Raw genomic sequence first — 20,984 nt, 5'->3', positions numbered from 1 at the left:
GGCAACAGACAATGGACTACTATTACAAGCCCAAACTCAGACATGTTTTTCAGCGATCCATGTGGGGAGTGTTTAACTTGAAGGTAATGTTTCAAGCATTTGAACAACTCTGTTAGTTTTCGGATTTGATTTGGGTGTTAAAATTACTGCGGCACTTTTGCATGATTGGAGATTTTACTAAATGTGTCATATTTGTTGTATTTATTAATTCCATATGTTTTAAAGAATGTTAATAGATTATTTAAAGTGTTTTCTTATTCTAATGTTAATATCTACTAAGACCCCTAAATGTTTGCTTTGTTCGAATTATTACTGACATGCACTGTCTGTATTTGATAGTGTCAATCATGTCTTTATCTTTGCTAACTGCGAGCACACAGGAAATAAGAAAATGATTGTTCTTATTGCTTATATGAATTATTATATGCAATCTTTTTTAAACTGGTAGTTACAATCACGAGTGGCCGTTATTCCAGAACCAAATCTACAAGATCTGAGTTCTCAGAAAAGTAAAAAAAAAAAACATCTTGTTTTGACAGATGCAAACCTATTGGTGATTAATGGCCTACTGTCACATGGAACATGAAGGGAGGGTCTTCTACAGAGAAAATGGGTATAAACACAAGTATGTCCAGAGATTACAAACAGTGAGTATGACCACATGCCACCTGGTAACATGCCTGACATGAGCACATGATCATTCGAGTCATCTTAAGTTATTAAAATGACCTCAAAGCATTTGGAAACGGTTAGGGATCCACTGAGAGAAGAGTGCCATGGAAAAGCTAGAAGAAAGCAAATGTTCTTTGAGACGAAGAAAAGAAGGTGAGTACAAAAACTTATCTTAATCCATGATTGTAACATGCAAATACAAAAGATTTTGCACATAACAAATATTGAATATAAACACTTTAGATTTAGAGTTCGCTGTATTCCACTGAAGCTGCATTTGCAAATATATATATATATATATTTTTTTTTTTATAGTGCCAATGCATTCATTACTAACAAACTTGAGGAATTAGGACAAGACATATACAAAAAAATTTTAGTTTTATTTTTAACTAATTTATCTCATAAAATCAATCAAGATGCTTTAAATTGGAAGGAAACAAACATTTTAAATAAACTAAATGTAGTAGACTGTCTGCTAGAATGCAAATGATCGTTAATTTCCCTCAGTTATCATAGTATCTTTTTTAAATGAATGAAATATTCACATAATACCCAAACAACAAATCAGTCATGCACTATGCAAAAGTTTTGAGAAGTTTGAAAAGTTTAACAGAGGAATTTGGACAATTATTTACATGCCACTTGATAGTACTTAAATATACTTAAAATATACATATTATTAATTATTACATATTATATATATATATATATATATATATATATATATATATATATATATAATATGTATATTTTAAGTATATTTAAGTACTATCAAGTGGCATGTAAATAATTGTCCAAATTCCTCTGTTAAACTTTTCAAACTTCTCAAAACTTTTGCATATATATATATATATATATATATATACTTAAAAGTGCCCTTTTCCTTAAGTTTTAAGAATGTTTTTATTCTACTTATTAAAATAAATAAAATGAAAATAAATTAAAAGACATTTTTTTATCCAAAATTACTTAGGAGCAAAAGCAGTAGCCCAATTATTATTACCTTTATTTATATACATGTTTAGGCAAAAAAGCATGTTAAAAGCATATGCACATGGGGAGGCATTATCAGAAGGCATGGCATTGTATCAGAAGCTGCAGGCAACTACACTTGGTGGTGATAAGACAAAGTGACGCAGTCATGACGTCTCTTTTTCCATCAGTAACGATGCTGCCCTCTGTCTTCAGTGAAAATGATGCAGATTCTAGTGTTCCCTCCTTTGAATGACGCCATAGACATGTACACTATATGTCACCTTGGCTATGGCAGTTCATTGGAACCAATGCGTCAATAGAGCCGCCATCTTGGAACAGGGGAGCCCCTCCAATTTAATGCATCAGTGTCAATGTTGACACAGGTCCAAGTTCAACAGAAATAAAATTACCATAAATCATCATAAATGCGATTTTTCTCATTATTTTTTGGTTTGTTCCAACGGTCAGACATGTATTTATCATTGATTCCAGAAAAAAATTTTTTTTTTTCCTAGTTTAGATTTAGGCCTAATTCATGAACATCATACGCTGCACAAAAGTCCGCCACCATCAATGAATTCGAAGTAAAGGCAGAGATAGCAGCGTTACCATGCTACTTTCTATGACAAGACCAAGATGTTCCAAGATGGCGGCGGTTTTGACGCATGCTTAGAACCCCAAGGTGAGGTCTAGTGTATATGTCTATGGAATGACGCTAGTTGAGAATCAGTCAACAGCAGCGTGCTCATACAACAAAAACAATATCATTTAAAATGTTTGTATGTTTATGTTAAAAAAGCTTCATCATATCTTTTGTGGTTCTTCAAATTCATCATAAATTTAAATACAGGGTCTGCACAGAATTGAGAAAAACATGTTCTCGTCTGGCGGCACGGAGCAGAAGGAAGAAGGAGAGTCAGCTGTTCGAAGAGTTGACCGCTCTTCTGCCTCTAGACCCGGAAACGAGAAAGCAAGACAAAGCTTCAGTCATACGTCTCACAATCGCTTACCTTCACCTGAGGGGTCTTCTGAACACACAGTCATCTCCTCCTTCACCAGGTAGAAAGAAAAGGGCTTGAAAGTAGAACATGGGTCGAAAGACAGCAAGTTTTCTAAAGGCCATTGTGATTATAGGAGTATCGGCTAAATCTCATGAGAGGGAGTTGCTAGATTCTGCCCTCGGAGGGTTTGTGGTTTTGTTGTCTTTGAATGGCAAGGTCATCTTCACCACTAAGAGCGTAACCACACACACTGGAATTAACCAGGTGATGACACTAAAACTAAAATGAATTCCATGAACTTGGAATGACTTCACTGGCATCTTCATTAAATCCCAAACGTGTGTCTTTCAGATGGATTGGATCGGGAGGAGTTTGTTTGAGTTCTTGCATCCATGTGATCACATGGAGGTCAAAGACATCCTCACGAGCCTGATGGGTGAGCAATTCTTACTGTAAAGACCAGTTTTTACCATAAATTTCCATGCTGGCCTAGGCTGGTTTATCCTAGTGCCGGTGATTTGATTTGCTGCTAATATTTCAGGAAACCAAGAACAGCAGGAATGTGAAGTGCTCCTCAGGATAAAAAGTGTGATGAATCAGAAGTTGACTCCTTGGAAAGTAAGAAAGGCTTCTTTCCATTGTTTGCAAAAGAGGCTACATTGTTTGCCAGCAGCACCCAAGGCTTGTGTCCCACTGAGGCAAAGCAGTTCCTAGATGGGAGACCTCCTGGAAAAGACTTGGTTGTTGCTGGAAAAGGTGTTAGTGAGGCCAGCAGGGGTGCTCAATTCTAACACCCCAGAATAGTGATGGGGACATTATACTGTCAAAAAAAAGCACCATGCTTTGGATGAGATGTTAAACCGAGGTCCTGACACTCTGGTTATTCAAAATCTCAGAATGTCCTATGAAAAAGAGTTGGCCTCTATCCATCATCATATCCTCCTAATCATGCCTATAGACTGATTGGCTTCACTCTGTCTCCTCTCCACCAATAAGCTGGTGTGTGGTGGGCGTTCTGGCGCAATATGGCTGCCATGACTGTCGCATCATCCAGGTGGATGCTGCACATTGGTGGTGGTGGTTGAGGAGATTCCCCGTTTTGAGTAGAAAAGCGCAATATAAATGTAATGAATCTTTGCTTTTGTCTGAAGATTATTCAGTGTACCGGAAAGAAAAAGACGTTGGCTACACTTGGATCCAGTTGCCTAGTTCTTCATTGCAGGGTTCTGCCCATGCAGGAGATCACTGAACTGGATGCATCGCTGAATACAAGTACGTTTGTGAGCGTTCACAGCCCAGACATGAAGTTCACCTACTGCCACTCAAGGTACAACCTTCTGCATGCAGCTTTCAAGTGCAAAAAGCTTTTGCTTTGAATCCGTCTTATATTTGTAGCTTTTTTTTTTTGGCTCAGGGTTGTGAAGTTGACCGGTTTTCGAGACACAGAGTTGTTGGGCCAATCTGTGTACCAGTACTATCATCCATCTGACTGCCAGCAAATTCGAAAGGCACACATTTGCTGTAAGAGAGATATCTTGTCATATTAATTCCTGCTTAATTCAATTACTTTTATTATTAAATGGGTTAAATAATAAAAAGCAATATTTTATTTGTTAAAGTAAGCTGTCTTTAAAGGGATTGTTCACACAAAATTGAAAAATCACTTAGCCTCATCTTGTTCCAAACCCATTTCACCTTTGTTATTTCAAAGTTTTTATTTTATTTGTTTATTTATTTTTCCGAACCACTTGAAACCCAACACCTTAGGCCATAGGCAGCGAAACATGGATGGCAATGTTATTGTTATTTTAAACTCTTTTTTTTAAATGGCATGAGAACGAGTATTTGATGACGACATTTTCTTTTCCAAATATCTGTCTGGAACAGTGCTCTCCAAGGGTCAGGTGTCGACTGGGAAATATCGGCTGCTGCACAGGCACGGTGGCTATGTTTGGGCGGAGACAGACGCATCAGTGGTGTGCAACAGTTGTACTGGTGTGCCAGAGTGTGTCGTCTGCATCAATTACATTCTTAGGTTAGAAAATTGCCAGTAGCAATGCCAAGGACATTGATTGGTTAAATTCCCAGGAAATACACATACTGAAACTATACCTTAAATGTTTTGTAAGTTACTGAGGCTACAACAACAAAGTAATGTTTTTTGCATACTAATGCCAACGTGGTCAAAACTATCCCCGTTCACACGGATCTGTGAACATGATTAAAAACGCTGTGTTATGCATGGCAGGCCCATACGCATGCGCATGACGTCACTGTTTTCACAAATACGTGTTTTTGTAGTTTACACCGAGACAATAAAAGTATCGGTTTCAAAAACTTGTCTGAACGGCCAAAACATATAAAAGTTTTCCGCTTTTAGTTGAAAACTGTTGTGTAAAGACTCTACAGAAGACACTTTTATCCCAAAGGGCCGTTTACACGACAGTTTTCAACTTCAAAACTGAAGAGTTTTTATAGGTTTTGGCTGTTCATTTACAAGACATGGTATGTTCCAGGCCTGAAAATGAAAAATTTTGAAAATGGGATTCAAAGTGCAAGGTTTTGAAAACTCTACCATTATTGTCTCCGTGTAAACAACAAAAACGCGAATTTGTGAAAACAGTGACGTCATTACGTGTTCAGTCTATAGGCACCTAGTGTGTTTCCTTACAAAGTGACATCACTGACTACTGGCCTGGCCTGTCATGAACAATACAGCAATTTTTGTTATTTTAGTGGATCCGTGTAAAGGGAGAGTTTTGGCAACGGTGACCTCTGTACGTGAAAAACACAAAGGAACGTTTTTTAGTACATTTAGTACTTGTCAGTTTTTAGTACATTGTTGATGTGTAAATGTGCCCTAAATGTGTAAAAGGCTGAAGTTATGTTGTTTTATTTTTGCTTCATAATTTTGTAGTGGAGTAGAGCCGCCCGATTTAACATTTTTACTGGAGCAGACAGAGCAAGTTCTGAAGCCGAAGGATCCACTTTACCCAGAAGGCCTTAGAACCAAATCAACTGATTCCAGTATTCCTACAATACTCCTAAAGCAAAGAGGTAAAATGTACAGATATTAAAATATCACTGGATATGATGTTATTGAAAATGGTTATAATGATGATGAATTGTCTTTTGCTCAGAGGCTGACATACAGGAAGTTCATGGCTGCAGAGAGATCACACATAATACAGAAGAGTGCTGCATTTTCAATTGCGTGAGTACCCTTAATGTTCTGTGGATGTTGATATATAAACAATTATTATTATTACTGTACTCATACACCAAACATATTTACACTACTGTTCCAAAGATTGGGGTTGGTAAGATTTTTTTAATGTTGCATAAAGGCTGAATTTATTTGATCTTTAACTGTAAAAAATGTTTACAATTTAAATTTTTTTTTCTATTAAAATGTAATGTATTTCTGTGATGGCAAAGCTGGATATTCAATCTGGAGCATCAATACTCCAGTCTCCAGTGTCACACGATCCTTCAGAAATCATTCTAATATGGTGATTTACTGCTCAATAAACATTTCTTGTTGAAAACAGTTGTACTGTATAATATTTTTGTGGAAACCGTGATTTTATTTTTTTCAGGATTCTCTGAATACAAAGTTTAAAACATGGCATTTATTTTAAATGTAACTTTTTTTTGTAACTGTCACTTTTGAATCAATTAAATGCATCCATGCTGAACAAAATTACTGTCTACACATTTTTCAACGGTAACTATTTGTTGTGCATTACCCTAGGATCTGTGTGAGTTTGACTTGGACAGCCTGGCTCCATACATTCCCATGCACGGAGAGGACTTCCTACTGACTCCCATTCTAGACGGGACGGTGGACAGTGACGATCTAAATGTGTGTGGAGGACCATCATTCAACAGTCCACATCAAAAACTGGACCCTCTGTTGCAGAATTCAGAGAGAACAGTCTTACCTACGAAGAGCCTGACACACACCCAACAAAGTGTCAGTCATTATTTTCTAACAAACAAGTATGTCTAATAAGAAAGGTCATTTTCTGGTGTACAATAATGCTCTTTATGCACTTTGCAAATCTATTAATAATAAAAAAAATCATTTCCTTTGTCATAGGATCGCTGATAATAACCTGATAACAGCCAAGCAGTTGAATGAAAGCCTAGATCGTGTGAACAGAATTTCAAAGGTACTGTCACTGTGCTCATGTGCATGCAAATTCCCTTTATATTGCAGTTACGGTCCTTCAATTTGATTGGTGGATGTTGCTCAGAGATGCTCAACCATTGATTATGCGATTAAAACCATCTTAATTTGGATCTATTTTCAAAAATTGACTAGTAAAAATATTGAGCAATATTGTGTGAAATTTAAACTACAAATTATTCAATTAGCACAAATTCAATTGTTCATTCACTCAATTAGTGCAAATTCAATTGTTCATTCAACTGTTCTATAAAAGTATAACATAATATTTAATATTCCATATCGTATTTGAATTTTTGAATTGAATATTTTGAGTTTAAACAACTCTGAATATACATTTAAATGAAATTAAGTAATTGGACAATTTTTTTTCTCCAGGTTTATAATTGTAAACAGCTTAATTATCAACTATTCTCAACTGAAAACAAGAAATATCAGAGGGAAGATGAACTGAAAGTTTCACAACACCCCAACAGAACACACTGGAACATTGGTAAGATGGCTTCCAGAATTCAATAAAACAATCATTTCTAAATTTATATTACACATTATTATTTCCACATTTCCACTAGATGGATCAATACCAAGGCCATGTCGCAGAGGCCTGAATCCACTTGGATCAAAGTTCAGATCAGTTCTGGAGAATCCAATGTGTCGTCCACAGAACAGAAAACACCATGCTGATGTAAAAACGGACCCAGCACCTTTGACTCTACCTATTTTGAGTGGGTGGGAGTGTGAGGTCAATGCTCCTCTTGACCCCACATCATATTTGCTCCAAGGGACAGAAATTACTGCTGTTCTGGACCAAGTGGCCACAAAAGTACCTTGGTGCTGATGCCAAACAAAATACCAGTAATACACCAACAAGCATTGCCTTAGGTTACACTACTTAAACCCAAGTGATGGGAGTAAAGTTTTGGAGCAAAGCTTGGGCTGTGTGCTTTAAACGACTCTTTTCTAAAGTTACAGTACAAGTACTACAGTAGTGGCCAAAAGTTATGTCCAGCCTAGGAGTGTTTACATTTTAATGTTATTTAAAAATTGTAACAGATTTTGTTAGTATATTCCATAGTTGTGCTTGAAGTCGATTGTTTTATTTGTGATAACACAACGAAACATGCCAAATTGTATGGCCATCATTTAGAACACAAGCAAAAAAAATATTATATTAATAGCAGCACAAGTGTTTTGAAACGCAACATGGACACAATAAGTACATTGTACTTATTTACTAACAAAAATGCTTGTAATAATACCCGAATAATATTAGATCAGTTTAAATCGCAACAGTTTTTAATGAAGAAAAAAGAATAAAGTGTTTTACAGGAAATTGAATTATGAAATTAACCAAGGGATTTAAATTCACACACAGGACAATGTCTGTATATACATCACTAGTTGCGACTTTATTCATTTAAGAGACGGCTAAAACAAGTACATGTTCTTTGAGAAATCTTCTGTGAAAGGCCTGTTCTGTGAAAGGTTCCAGAATGTAGATTTACTTTGTTATGGTGTTCCTATGAAAAGAGGTAGATAAACAATTAACAACCAGAATAAAGATAGAATGGAATAGAAATGGTGAATGAATACGTACGCATTCATGCTCTTCCCACTGCCACTCAGCACAATGTAAGGAGTTTTCTGGGACTTCTGCTTTTCCTGCAGAAGAGCGACGGTTCCCAGAGGAGTGTCACTGCTGCTCATCTTCTTCAGCAGCTGCAGAAACAATGGGCAAAAAACCCTTAGTTTAGTTTGACAAGACAGATAGTGGTATATACACCAAAAAACACCCACATCAATTAAAGATTTCACCATGAAATCAAAATCAAACTAGACAATTCTTATTTTTTTCCTCACATGGGATCGCAGCAATAGCAAACGACAACAATCTAACCAATTCCCAATGGACAAGTCCTGGCCTCCATTGTTTTTTTGTTTTTTGTGAAAAAATATTTATGACTGAATTTTTTTTTCAGGCCTAGTCATATTGCTTTAAACAAACAAAAAAAAAAAGTAAATATTCGAGACCAATAGCGTTAAGGGGAGATGTCTTAAACCACTTTAATATTGCCAGTTTGGCTATTTTAAAATCAATTTTAATAGGGCTGTAACGATACGTGATATAAAGCCGAAATCGCAACACTCAGATCCACGAACCTGTGTTGCGTGTGAGAGCCAGGATCATGACACACCCCTTCCAACTCCCAGAGGCATCCCTCCCGTCAAGATCCAATGCTACCACTTCTTAAAATTACTATTAGTATTATTTGAAGTTAACATTATAAAATACGTAGACCTACACCACAAAACAACCATGTATTTGAGGATAAATTAAAATGTAAAAATGTTTACTTGTAAGTTTACTTTTTGCATGTACGTTTTTGTGAGAGGGAATTAAAAACCCGGAGAGGACCAAAGCGAAGTGATTACAAAATGCTTAGAGTGGAGAGAGGAACATGCTTTGGCTCCACTCCAGGTTTGGATCACATCCCCGTCACCAGGGTAAATACACCTCGTCATTCCTTAATTTAAGACCTATTCAAACTAAAATTAAGACATTTGTTACACTATTTGAGAAATGAAAGCCTATTTACGGCCTTAAAATTATGAAAAGTGAATTTAAGACATAAGGACAGATGGAAAGCGTGCAATTGACAGAAATCCGTCATAGCGACAGAGAACTTTAATCCCTGCATTTCTATCACATTACGGAAGAAAAGACTAATTGCAACTCCAATTTCATGCCGCGTTTAATGGTGTTGCATGTTCTAAAATGCATGACGATGTGAAAACATACCGCCTCTTCCTCAAGCTTTTTCATTCTCCGTTCCGTCTTCATCTTGCCAGAACCCTTCCCGTGGAAGCGATGGGATAGCTGTCTGAAAGCCTGGAGGAAGACACGTGAAGCTGAGCACTCGTAGCAGTGATATCTAATAATAATGTGATAGGGGAAGAACCACACATTCACAAACCTCTTTAGGGGTCAGTTTGCGGCCAGATTCATCTACATATTCAATCTTGACATCAGGCTTGTAGTGATCCTTTTCCTTAAAATCCTGAGTGAAGCCTCTGTACTCCTCCCTCCTGCTGTACTTGTCATCAATATTCCTGCAGTAGAATGAAAAGGAAATAGGCTTGGCTTTTTTTCCTTTTTTTCTCAAATAAGCAAGAACCACTGGGCAAAGTATTTCTACATCTACTCACATCTTGTCTTCGATGCAGTAGTTATCATTTGCCAGAACTGGTTTGGGGTTTTTGACACGAGCTATCTTCAGCATCTGTGTGTCCAACAACCCTGAAAGGGTTAAATAAATATACATTAGTAAAAAAATCAGACATTATTACCCATTCGATCTAATTCAAAATCAGATTTGGTTCATCTCTCACCTTTGTTTTTGCACAGAAGCAGAGCAGCAGAGAGACCAGAGTTTACAATGGGCTCTTCATCCAGAATAGTTGTGGACGCCGTTGAGAACTATAACAGAAAATATCATGTTAAAGAAAAGGTTTCATTCCAACAGAATTGCACTCAATGAGGTGAGCAGAAGACTCACATCTGCCTGGACTTTCTCCTCGTCCAGGTTGACAGTGCTCCAGCCCACGTTGTCATCCATATCCGAGTCTGACTGTCCACCTCCTTCTTTCTCAACATCCTTTTCAAAGTCCTGTGTGACCCAAACAAATCAAAATCATCAAGACCTGCAGGTGACGAAACATATCACAAGAGGGAAGGGTTGGGATGGTTTGTACCATAATATCCTCTTGATCCTCTCGGTTGCCCGACAGCCCGTAGGTTGGGATGTCTCCAAGAGTACGACAAAATTCTGAGGTGGCATTAAAGACAATGTTGTTTTTTTTGTCTGGGTCATTCTCGTCTTCTGCCATCTCAATTTGCTTCATGTGCTCAGCCACCTGAAAACACCACATACAAAAGAAACAGTTGAATAAACATAAGAGCTAGACCGATATATCGGCCGATATTAGGCATTTTCCAAAATATCGGTATCGGCAGTTAAAATGGCCGATAAATGAATATTAAAAAAATTAAAATAAAAAAACGGACAAAACGCGCTTCAATCATCTCTCCGTGGCCTGTTATATTGAAAATGTATGTTTTACAATTTGCAGTATGATGTTATCTATTGCTAAATTATGGCTCATCATAGACTAGCTAACCAAAAAGCTAGCTAATGCCACTATCATCAGTGGAAGACAACATTAATGAGCTTGGAAACAACAATGAACTTTTTCTGCCTAAATAAAGTAATGATTACTGTATTTTTAACTAGCATATCTCTAGTTACAGTCCCTGCATTGTAAAATGTAAGTTATACTTGCGAGGAGTGAACATTTAGACACAGAGAAAAAGTATCAAACGTATCTTGTGCAGAAAAGTTAGCTTTTCTTTTACACGTGTGTGAAATCCAACAATATTTAATAAAAAAAATAAATATCGGCCAATATATCGGAATATCGGATTTTAAAACCCAAAAAATCCTTTATCGGTCAGACTCTAATAAACATTGTATTGTCAATTTTTAAAAATACATACTAAAAAAAAGAAGTAAAAAACAGACTCATTTGAATAATTAATAAACATGTGGATTTTTATCTGCATTGCAGAAGAATTGCTTCAGACTAGAATAGTGCTGACCCTCTCTCCTGAGTCTTTGAGCATCTGCTTTTGCCTGAGTTTCCTCTGTTTCTCAAGTTGTTTCTGGAGCTCCTGCTCGGCTTCATCCTCTTCAAATGCAGTAGGATCTGGAGAGACAAAGTCCTCTGGGAAAGACAAGGAGAAAGAGTGAGTGCAGAGAATACTGATGCAATTCATTTGCATTTCAAAGGGAAAAGATGCCTTGAAAATGAATGAAAAAGATGCCTTCAGAAAATGAAAACTCATTAAAAAGTTGTTACCTTCATCACTAATGTCCATGTCGGCCATTCTAATGTCATCCGACTGTTGGAGGACATCCCTGGGCTTGCTGCTGCTTTCCAAAGAAACATGTCCAGGCTCCGCCCCCTCCTCCTCCTGCTCGTCTTGCCTTCTACCTCGACCTCGAGACCTGAGCGCCAGAATCGGTTTTGGCTTGAAATAACAGTGGTGATCCAACATAATTCCACAGCAAGCAAGTGAAGGCTTTACCTGGAGCCAAAATCTGTGCTTCGAGTGTCGTCAATCAAGAGGTCACCAGCCCTCTCCTTCTTTCTGATTTTCTTGACTTTGCGTTTGGTCTTCTTAAAGCCAACCTAACGTGACACACGGCAAAACAATCAGTCAAGAATGACATCAAACTCAAAACCGAGTGCACTTAAACAAACGCATCTCTCACCATTTCCTGTGGCGTGTAGTATTCCGAGGCGATGCTGAGAGAGGGCATGTCCAGAGACTGGGCCTGATTGTGCAGGTTTTCTCTGATGGCCTGCAGCTCTCGCTCTCTCTCACCCCCGACAAAACCTCCAGAGCTCAGCCTGAAACTCTTCTTCTTCTCTCCCTCGATCTCCTCATCGTACTTGGACAGCACAGACTTTGGCTTGAACTGGAAAGAATTAAAAGAAGATTTAAGAATGTTAAGTTTAAGACAAGACAGAAGCACACAGTGCTATGTGATTTTAATAGTGGAGATTTTTTGCTCATTGTCTCAACTTTACATTATAATGTTGTGATGCCAAATTTCAGGCAGTGTGACGTCAAGTGCTAATGTGTTACCAGGTGAGATTTTTTAAGACTGCTTTCACACTTGGTTTGATTGCTCGATTTAATTTTTTAACCTTTGTTTTTATTTCCAAAGCATCAGCAGATAATGGCACTTGTGTCTATCTGTCACAAACGTACCGCAAAAATTGTTTTAGTACGCTTGCAATAGTTTCAGAAGGGTACCGTACTGGAGTTCACATGAAGTGTATTCGACCACACTTTTTATGCGACCTCTGGTACGGTTCACATCATCCAAACAATTGACTCACAAAAAAGTGCTAGTGAGAAAGCACCCTAAACATACATTTTAATGCATCTAGCAAATTTGAAATGGAAGTTAACAGGCGATCTTACAACGAGCATGTCATCCACACTCTCCTCTTCTTCATAAGGTTTATATTCTGGCTTCTTTTTCTTCAGCTCCACATTTTTCTCTGCTTTCTCTTTGTCCACCAAACCCACATTCACCAGCACGTCCTCCTCCTCCTCCAGAACACCTGTGAAAATCACCCACACAGAGAACCCGTGAGTGTGCATGTAGATGCTGTCAGTGATTTAGCAGATGCTTATTTATCTACAGCAACAGAACATTTACCCACTTTCACATCATCATGATGTTGGCTTACCTTTGTCTTGTAGAGTTAAGACAACCGTTTCTCCCTCTCTGAAAGAGTCCATCTTGTGTTGAACCTTGAGCCCTTTGAGATGGCGCGAGCCGTACGAGTCCTGTTTAGTAAAACTGAATTAAAACAACTAATATACATATATATATATACACACACACACACAAATAACTTAATCTTTTCATCAACAACAGTTACATAATCAAAGCTAGTTCCTCTCACTGCTGATTAAGGTCCCAGATGACTTAAACTTATTTAAAATAAGAATAAATAAATATTAAACTAAACTAAAACAGTAAAACATCAAGATATTTCTTATTTTAATTCACCCCTTCAACAATCATCACATTTATTTAAGACACCCACTACCTTAGAAAACTTGTATTTGCAGATTTCAAAACATGGAAAAGTCATGTACATTAATAAAATTCGAAATTTTATTGGTCTAGAAACTACCATCTGTGAGTTAAAAAATAAAACAAGCAACTCATTGAAGTTTCCGGAATTTATAATATGACTTGAATAACCAGCAAGTCTAAAAAATGTTGTCTTGGGGCACTTGGCTCACACACCCTCTTATCCTGTGCAAACTCCTGCTCGACCAGATTGCTCACACCGAACTCTTCATCCATCTCCTCTAGGAGTTTGGCCTGTTAAGAGAGGAATTACACAGAGGACAAAATAAAAACACAGATAAAGGAAAAGCGAGACAAAGCTAGCCATCTGGTTGTCTCCACATGTGTCTATTCTCACCCTCTTCTCTGCCAACTCCTTCTCCTTGGCTAGTTTGCGACTCCTCTCTACCCAGGCTGCTGTGTCGTCCAGCCATGGTTCCTCATCCCCAAGCGCCTTCACCTTTCTGAAAACAAAACAAACAGACAGATATTAGTACAATTTAGCATTTGATTTAGTTTGAATAACAATATTAAAGGTGGCAACAATATCCTACCCCAGTTTCTTATTGAGCAGACGCTTCTCTTTGAGAGCAGCCAGTTTCTCTCTAATCTCAGCCTGCTGTTTGATGTGGACAGGATTAATGGTCTCAGCCACGAGGGGCTCCTCCTTGGTTCCAGTCTCTGAGGAACCGCCAAACAATCATAGATTTAGAAAGAAACACTTCAAATAAGATTGCATTTAAAACAATGCGTACAATAAAGCGAACACATACACTAACATTCTATAGTTTGGGTCAAAAAAATTTGTTTTTGAAATTCTCGTGCCCAAGGCTGCATTTATCTGATGAAAGATATTGCTACAACTTAAAATATTATTTAAAACTTTAATTAAAGTTAAAGCAGAGTTTTCAGCATCTTTACTCCAGTCTTCAATGTCAAATGATCCTTCAGAAATCATTCTGATATGCTGATTTGCTGCTCAGGAAACATTCGCCAGAGGAATTTCGCCAAAGCTCTCGTTATAATTAATGGCGCTGTCTGCACTGCACAATGTATCTCTTATTTACATTATGCGTTTCAACTGTTTGTTATGAAGAAAGCGTTTGTGGGAGAGCAGAAATCAGGTCGCATTGACGAGATCAACGGCTACAAATCTCATGGCTGCAATCTTTCATGCGACGAGAGTAGATCTAAATGTAATGCTATAATCAACGCCCAATTAGTTAATTTCAACAGCTGTAATAGTAAAAACTTCAAGAGATTTCCACATTTAATACTTATTTCATATGCAAAGATGTTAGCTAATCATAGCAGTGGGCGTTTATACTGGAGTCTCAAATATGACACGCCCATTCATTAACATTTAAATCAGGTTTTTTTAAAGACAATTAAAACAATTTATGTAAATCATACTAAGATTATAAGTACACCTCAGGAAACATTGGAAAAAAATGCAGTTCATGACCCCTTTAATGAATTGCTAAATAAGAATTTTTTTAAATAAAATCTTACTGTCCCCAAAATTTAAACAGTGGTGTATAAAACAGCACTTTGATGTAACATGACCATCAAATTCTTACCTTTCTTGTTTTCATTGAGATCAAGGGGTTTTAAACCTAGTTTGGCCCTCAGTTTACTGCAAAACAAAAAGTAATAGCATTTAGTAAAGTATTTAAAATTAATTATACCTTCCCCTCCCATAATTAAAAATGACAAGATAGATAGATAGATAGATAGATAGATAGATAGATAGATAGATAGATAGATAGATAGATAGATAGATAGCATACTTGGTCTCTTCAATGCTGAGTGAAGCATCACCACTAGCAGATTTGGGACCTGGCTCTGCAACACAAGATGTTGACATACATGAGTACAGTACAATATCATTATTACATGCCATAAATGTGGTAGGACAAAGACATGTATGGGCAACCATGGTGAATTTTAGTAAGAAATGAGAATAAGATGAAGGCTGCCCGAAGTGCCCTGGATGTTTCCCAGACTGAAATGCATGTTTGAGCCGTTTTAACACATCTTTAAATATGGCAGTGCCATTGTTTTGTCTAAAGAAGCACATCAGTCATGTTATATTCTAAAACACGTTTATAAAGCTACACTTAAACGTCCTAATTGAATAAAGGCCTTATCCTGGATTAATCTAAGCCCTGTCTGTGAAACCAGGCCAATGACCAGTCAACACAGTTTTACTGTAAGTTAGTAATCATGTTAAGTTAGTTTGTCAGAAACTACGGGGTGGACAGGATGACTGACCGCTGTTGTCCTCAAAAGCAGGATCAAGCCTCTCTTTCTTGACTCGTGGCTCTGCATTGCTCTTCTCTGCTCTACCGCTTCTGTCTCTCTCTGATCCTCGGCTGCTCCTCTCTCTGGATCGGGATCTCTTTCTCTTCTCTCGATCTCGGTCCTTCTCCTTGTCCTTGTCTCGATCCTTGTGACGGTGTTTCTTGTGCTCACGGTGCCGATCCTCGGGATCCCGGTCTTTCTCCTTTTCTTTGTGTTTCTTTGATGAACCCATTTCAGTTCTGTTTACGGACTAAATGTGCTAACGTTATATATGCGTCTCTTTAATGCACTTTAGTTGATTAACTTATAACACGGCAAAGAGGTAACTATTTACCTAATATCAACAGTACAAAGATATCGTAATATCAGGTCCATATTCCATTATCGGGGTTTTAACGCATTGTTTCGCATTTATTTTTGTTGAAAAATGTAAACACCGAAAAATAAACGACTAACACTACCGCATTAACACAATCGTATGATGAACGCCGTGCTGCTCTGACAACTTCCGGGTTAAATGGACTAAGAGGGTGTTGCAGCGCCACCTACTTGTATGGAAGCTGTTGGTCTGTACAATGCAGTTTTAACCCGTTATACATTCGATGGTAAACACTCATTTAAATGGTTTGAGAATAATATGTGAAAGTATATTCATAACTTTTTGTAACATGTAAATCTAATTCGCAAAATTCTAAATTAACATGGCATTTAAACCTTTCAATAATGTAAGATAGACTATTTGTAAAACACTATGCCATGCTTTAAATGTATAAATGGTAGATATATGAGCTTGAGGAGAAAGATTTGTTGTTCAGCACCTTACACAATAAATATTCTATCAAAGCATTTTTACAGAAAATAGTACCTCACAGTCACACCCGTATTGAGCAAGTTCAGGTGAGAAGGCACTCCACACAAAAATATTAATTATTCTTGAAAAAAAGTAGAGATGAACACAGAAATAATTTGTATGCAAATAATTCTAATAAATTCTAAATTATGTGTGTGTCTGTCTATAGCCTATATCTATCGATCAGCGCGGTCAAAAGTTTGTTTATATAATATATGTTACATGTGTGAATTCTAATAAATTCTAAATTATAGGCTATGTGAGTGACTGTCTATCTATCAAGTCAATTAATTGTGATTAATAGATTCTAAAGTTAAAGTTTGTTTATATAACATAGCTATGTGACACACACACAAACTATTTTCTATGGTGAAAAACAACAACAACAGTTTAACATCTTTTACTTCAATATCTGTCTTTACTTGTGTAAGAATATACAAGTTTCTTTTGGCATGATTACTAACAAACATTTGGATGAGGAGGGTGACTTTCTGATCAAACAAACATGAAGAGGGCAATTTCCACATAATAAACATACATTGACAGTGAGCCATTCAAGACAAATGAAAACAGAGACTATAAAAATAATAAGTGAAACAAACATAATAAAATTCTGAGATGCTCTTAACCATTCAATTACAATGTACAAACATTTAAAGTATAATATATTATTAAAGTAGGCTTAAATTCTACGACCAAACGAACAAATCATATTTCATTATTGTCATTCAAGCAAACCATTGTTCATTATTATCAATCATTATTTCCCATTATTATGTTTTGTTGTTGTAATTCACTATGCCTCCAACAACACCAGGCTAATAATTAGGCCCAAAAGGCTTAAACCAGATGACGATGTCTGTAGGGTGTTCAGGCATCCAGATTGTTTAGCCTCCAAAATGGAGTCCAGATACTCCATTTCCACATTGGCAATTCTTGCAAAACACAGGAAAATGACACATATTATATAAACCTGACACAGAGCAAAAAAAAAATAGATTCCGAGTGTAAAAATATTGTCAAAAAACATTCTAAAAAAAAACATTCCAAGTAAAATAGTAAAGCTTTTTTTTAACATTAAATACAAAGCGGAAATATGTTCATGACTGTTTTTGATTTGCTCCATTATGGGCCATAAACCTCTAATCTTCATAAAAAAAAAATAATAAGAGACTCCTTAATTGTCCATCATATTAATTCTTTTTCCCATAAAACAAGAGCCATTACAACCCTCTCTTGTGAAGTCAACCATTGTGACTTCCAATCCCATTTTTAGCTTGTCAGCTGTCTTGCCATACTAATTTAATATTCTCATAGTGACCACTGCACACACAGCCCAACATAAGAGAAAAACAAGGGCCTTTCATGCAAATTAACACACCCAATTGGCATGAAAATACCTTAGTGATAACTAAAAAAACATTAAAGTCTGGATCCCCGCTGCATTTACCTTCATTTGAATTTATGAACAAGCTGCCCTGCTTTACACTAGCACTCCTGTGGAGGAACCAGCAGCTCTTTCCACAGAGTTAACATTTCTTTTGGGGTGCGTTTATGCACTAGGAGAACATTATGATACGCACACGGCTTTTCCCGCAGATCCTCTGGAAGGTCGAAAGTGAGGAAACCCGAATGATGAGTGGGAGATACGCCGAGCCTGTGAAGGCACATTCCCAAGTAAACATCGTCAATGGGAAACAAGGTGACCCAACGTGAGACCTGCTGCAGATGCATGGCCAAAGCACCAGAGTAAACCACCCCTCCACCTCCTCCATACGCAGGATACGATCCCTTATAGAAGGTTTCGGGTATGTAATATTTAGTATGAGGCTGCCGATTGGGCCAGGCATTGGCAATAACATCCCCTACAATGAAATCGTCCCATCCTTTCATTTTATTTCGAAATGTTTTTTGTACTCCAACATGGTCTAAGTAGTCCAGCAGAGCCTTAGTCCTAACGAACACATCATCATCTCCCTTGAAAATAAAGTGGACATGTGGACAGTGTTGTGAAAACCAGTCCCAGAAGAGGACATCCTTCAGGGTGAGGTTGAAGAAAGTGTCTTTAAAATCCCACTGCAGGATGTCCTTATGGGTGCTGCTCTCCAACTCCAATAGGGCACTCAGGTCCGGATGAGGCCCTGTCTCTGTGTCCTGCCTCGCAAGCAAGAAGACAGTGCGAATGAACCAACCTCTTCCTCTGCCGTCCCCTTGGATCCAGCCGCTCCTTCCCCATGTCTCTCGGATGGCCTGTCTGTTCTCAAAGTTTCCAACTTGTGACTTAATCGCCATCAGGAGGAACAGCGTTTCAGAGTCCTGCCTGAAACACAGGTTGGGTTGGTCCACGAGGATATCGTAACGCCTACAGTGCATGGACAGGACGAAATCCTTCATTTGTTGAGGAAGGGTGTTAAAATCGGGCAGGTGAGACGCCCATGTCTCGTTTTGTTCACAAGCAACAGTTTTTTCCATCTCTTGGGGTTGCATTGCATCAAGGCTTGGACCTTTGTACCTTGTGCAGTTACCTCTCAATATGGGGTTGTGTTCTCTGTCCCAAATGTGCTGGAGGCGGTTCCACAGTGCCCCGTCCTCTAATCTGAGATTCCAGAAGGGCCGAACTGGATGGGATGCTAAAGCTCCCGAGTTTGCAGAGGCACCGGTGGCAATGAAATGGAGGGGCAGCTGCGGTTGAGGAGGGGAGTAGGATACGGCTACAAATATGGACACCATGATGTAGATCAACATGTGACTTACCATCACACAAGGCAAGAGACACAGACATAGGACCTTTCCATTACACCTGGAGCGTGCCATGGACTGGAAGAGAATGGAAAACAATGAGAAGTAGTGTGAATGGATATTTAATACACCCCATCAAATTTCAGTGAATTACAGACGAGAAATCAAGCAGTTTTTGTTAGAGCAAAATACTAGAGCTTCTGCCACTAGGAGGAAGTCTCTGAAGAAATCCATCTCCATGGTTTTTCCTCGTGAGACTCGTTATGTGCACCTGACCAGGCAACATCCATAGCATCCTACCACCCATGATATTTACATAATGTACTTTAAGACCACAACATTTACTCTGCATATGGAAAAGCCTTGCTTACATCACTATTTCGTTTATCTTCCCTTTGCCAACTGAAGCATATTAATCTGGGATGGCATTTTCTATTATTTGTTACCAGGAAAATATTTCTACAGAGAAACTATATTTCCCACAACATTTTGGGATTTCATAATATTTCAGACACATCACTTGGTACAGTTGTAGCATACTCAGAAAATGTACAATAACTTTACTCAACTAATACATAACAAATTATTTAAATAAAAACACATTTTTAAGAATATATTTTCAGCTTTTTAGCTGAAGTGACATTTAATTGTGAGATAGCTGAAAGATGTATTTTTCTTTAAAAAAATCCTCTGTAATACTGTAGAGCAGTCATTCACAATACCTTCAGATTAGAGGTTCAGTTGCTCTGATGGTTGTAGCAAACTTCTCTCAGTTATCTAGAATTTCTCCCCATGCAGTTCCCATTCTTTCTTGATAAATCCTCAGAAGTCCCCGGTGTCTTTCCATGCTGGTTGTGTACGGCGTCAGGAATGCGTAAATATTAAATTGGCCTTTTCTTGTGCAAACATTATATCCTGGTTCTGTTGGTGGGGTGTTGAAATTAAACCATAGAGTAGGATTGCCTCTCAATGTCTTCACAGGTGCAGATACTAAATGAGAACGTTTGCATGCCACAGGTGATTTGAGGTGGCAGATAAGCCACACCCACCAATGTTACATGTAAAGCCTTTTTGCACGATCCCTGCTTTATACCCACCGGCCTTCTGATATTTGTAAAGCTCCTGGACTGAGATATTACATGTCAGTTTCAGCAGAAATGTTGAGCTTCTGATGTGTTTTGCTTGATCAGTGAAAAAAAAAAACAGTGTTCCTGGCCAACATGTTTTATGACTCCAGAGAGATGAAACGTGCCTTGAATCACAAAGACTGAATTCTTCCTTATCGGAGGTACACAAAGGTATACGTAATAATGATTAAAGTAGTAGTTCACTTTTAAAAAAATCTTTTGCTGATAATTTACTCACCCCCATGTCATCCAAGATGTCCATGTCTTTCTTTCTTCAGTTGAAAAGAAATTAAGGTTTTTGGTGAAAACATTCCAGCATTTTTCTCCATATAATGCACTTCAATGGGAACCAAACGGTTCAAGGTCCAAAAGACACTTTCAGTACAAACTGCAAACTGTTCAAAG

General features: G+C 37.7%; 3 protein-coding genes across 4 annotated transcripts; 1 reads left to right on the top strand and 2 right to left on the bottom strand.

Annotated features, from left to right (window-relative positions):
* Nucleotides 1–575: 575 nt before the first annotated feature.
* Nucleotides 576–7,980, top strand: hif1al2 (hypoxia inducible factor 1 subunit alpha, like 2). The gene is made up of 14 exons (XM_039693736.2): nucleotides 576–825; nucleotides 2,501–2,709; nucleotides 2,785–2,915; nucleotides 3,003–3,087; nucleotides 3,193–3,269; nucleotides 3,803–3,978; nucleotides 4,066–4,172; nucleotides 4,539–4,686; nucleotides 5,569–5,708; nucleotides 5,792–5,865; nucleotides 6,406–6,653; nucleotides 6,754–6,826; nucleotides 7,222–7,336; nucleotides 7,416–7,980. Exons 1-14 carry the CDS (start codon nucleotides 725–727, stop codon nucleotides 7,679–7,681), a joined length of 1,950 nt encoding a protein of 649 aa, XP_039549670.2. The 5' UTR covers nucleotides 576–724; the 3' UTR covers nucleotides 7,682–7,980.
* A 137-nt stretch (nucleotides 7,981–8,117) lies between these two features.
* Nucleotides 8,118–16,370, bottom strand: sart1 (spliceosome associated factor 1, recruiter of U4/U6.U5 tri-snRNP). Its single transcript, XM_039693733.2, has 20 exons — nucleotides 15,834–16,370; nucleotides 15,350–15,404; nucleotides 15,140–15,195; nucleotides 14,114–14,240; nucleotides 13,918–14,023; nucleotides 13,737–13,814; nucleotides 13,168–13,267; nucleotides 12,896–13,038; nucleotides 12,177–12,383; nucleotides 11,990–12,093; nucleotides 11,761–11,909; nucleotides 11,501–11,625; nucleotides 10,597–10,758; nucleotides 10,401–10,511; nucleotides 10,234–10,321; nucleotides 10,051–10,141; nucleotides 9,819–9,954; nucleotides 9,644–9,733; nucleotides 8,441–8,562; nucleotides 8,118–8,363 (listed from the first exon to the last, which is right to left on the bottom strand). Exons 1-20 carry the CDS (start codon nucleotides 16,093–16,095, stop codon nucleotides 8,345–8,347), a joined length of 2,331 nt encoding a protein of 776 aa, XP_039549667.1. The 5' UTR covers nucleotides 16,096–16,370; the 3' UTR covers nucleotides 8,118–8,344.
* A 739-nt stretch (nucleotides 16,371–17,109) lies between these two features.
* Nucleotides 17,110–20,486, bottom strand: LOC120494500 (N-acetyllactosaminide beta-1,3-N-acetylglucosaminyltransferase 2). Of its 2 annotated transcripts, XM_039693678.2 has the most exons (3): nucleotides 20,175–20,486; nucleotides 18,164–19,530; nucleotides 17,110–17,648 (listed from the first exon to the last, which is right to left on the bottom strand). In XM_039693678.2, exon 2 carries the CDS (start codon nucleotides 19,525–19,527, stop codon nucleotides 18,202–18,204), a length of 1,326 nt encoding a protein of 441 aa, XP_039549612.1. In that variant the 5' UTR covers nucleotides 19,528–19,530; nucleotides 20,175–20,486; the 3' UTR covers nucleotides 17,110–17,648; nucleotides 18,164–18,201. The 2 variants fall into 2 exon arrangements, with proteins under 2 accessions (XP_039549612.1, XP_039549609.1); XM_039693675.2 differs by having other exon boundaries at nucleotides 17,110–19,530; nucleotides 20,175–20,485.
* Nucleotides 20,487–20,984: the final 498 nt, after the last annotated feature.

This window comes from Pimephales promelas, chromosome 19 (genome assembly GCF_988280905.1).
Source record: "Pimephales promelas chromosome 19, fPimPro1.hap1.1, whole genome shotgun sequence".
Classification (NCBI taxonomy): domain Eukaryota; kingdom Metazoa; phylum Chordata; class Actinopteri; order Cypriniformes; family Leuciscidae; genus Pimephales; species Pimephales promelas.
This window is presented reverse-complemented; position numbering and strand designations above follow the sequence as displayed.

Bases quoted from the DNA above. Each gene is read 5' to 3' on its own strand.
- hif1al2 (XM_039693736.2), top strand. From the start codon at position 725: ATGACCTCAAAGCATTTGGAAACGGTTAGGGATCCACTGAGAGAAGAG. The intron at 2,710-2,784 runs GTAGAAAGAAAA...TTGTGATTATAG, and splicing joins GTCATCTCCTCCTTCACCAG to GAGTATCGGCTAAATCTCAT. The intron at 5,709-5,791 runs GTAAAATGTACA...TCTTTTGCTCAG, and splicing joins AATACTCCTAAAGCAAAGAG to AGGCTGACATACAGGAAGTT.
- sart1 (XM_039693733.2), bottom strand. From the start codon at position 16,095: ATGGGTTCATCAAAGAAACACAAAGAAAAGGAGAAAGACCGGGATCCC. The intron at 13,268-13,736 runs GTGTGTGAGCCA...TTTACTAAACAG, and splicing joins AGTTTGCACAGGATAAGAGG to GACTCGTACGGCTCGCGCCA. The intron at 8,563-9,643 runs GTATGTTTTCAC...TTGTTTCTGCAG, and splicing joins AAAAGCTTGAGGAAGAGGCG to CTGCTGAAGAAGATGAGCAG.
- LOC120494500 (XM_039693678.2), bottom strand. From the start codon at position 19,527: ATGGCACGCTCCAGGTGTAATGGAAAGGTCCTATGTCTGTGTCTCTTG.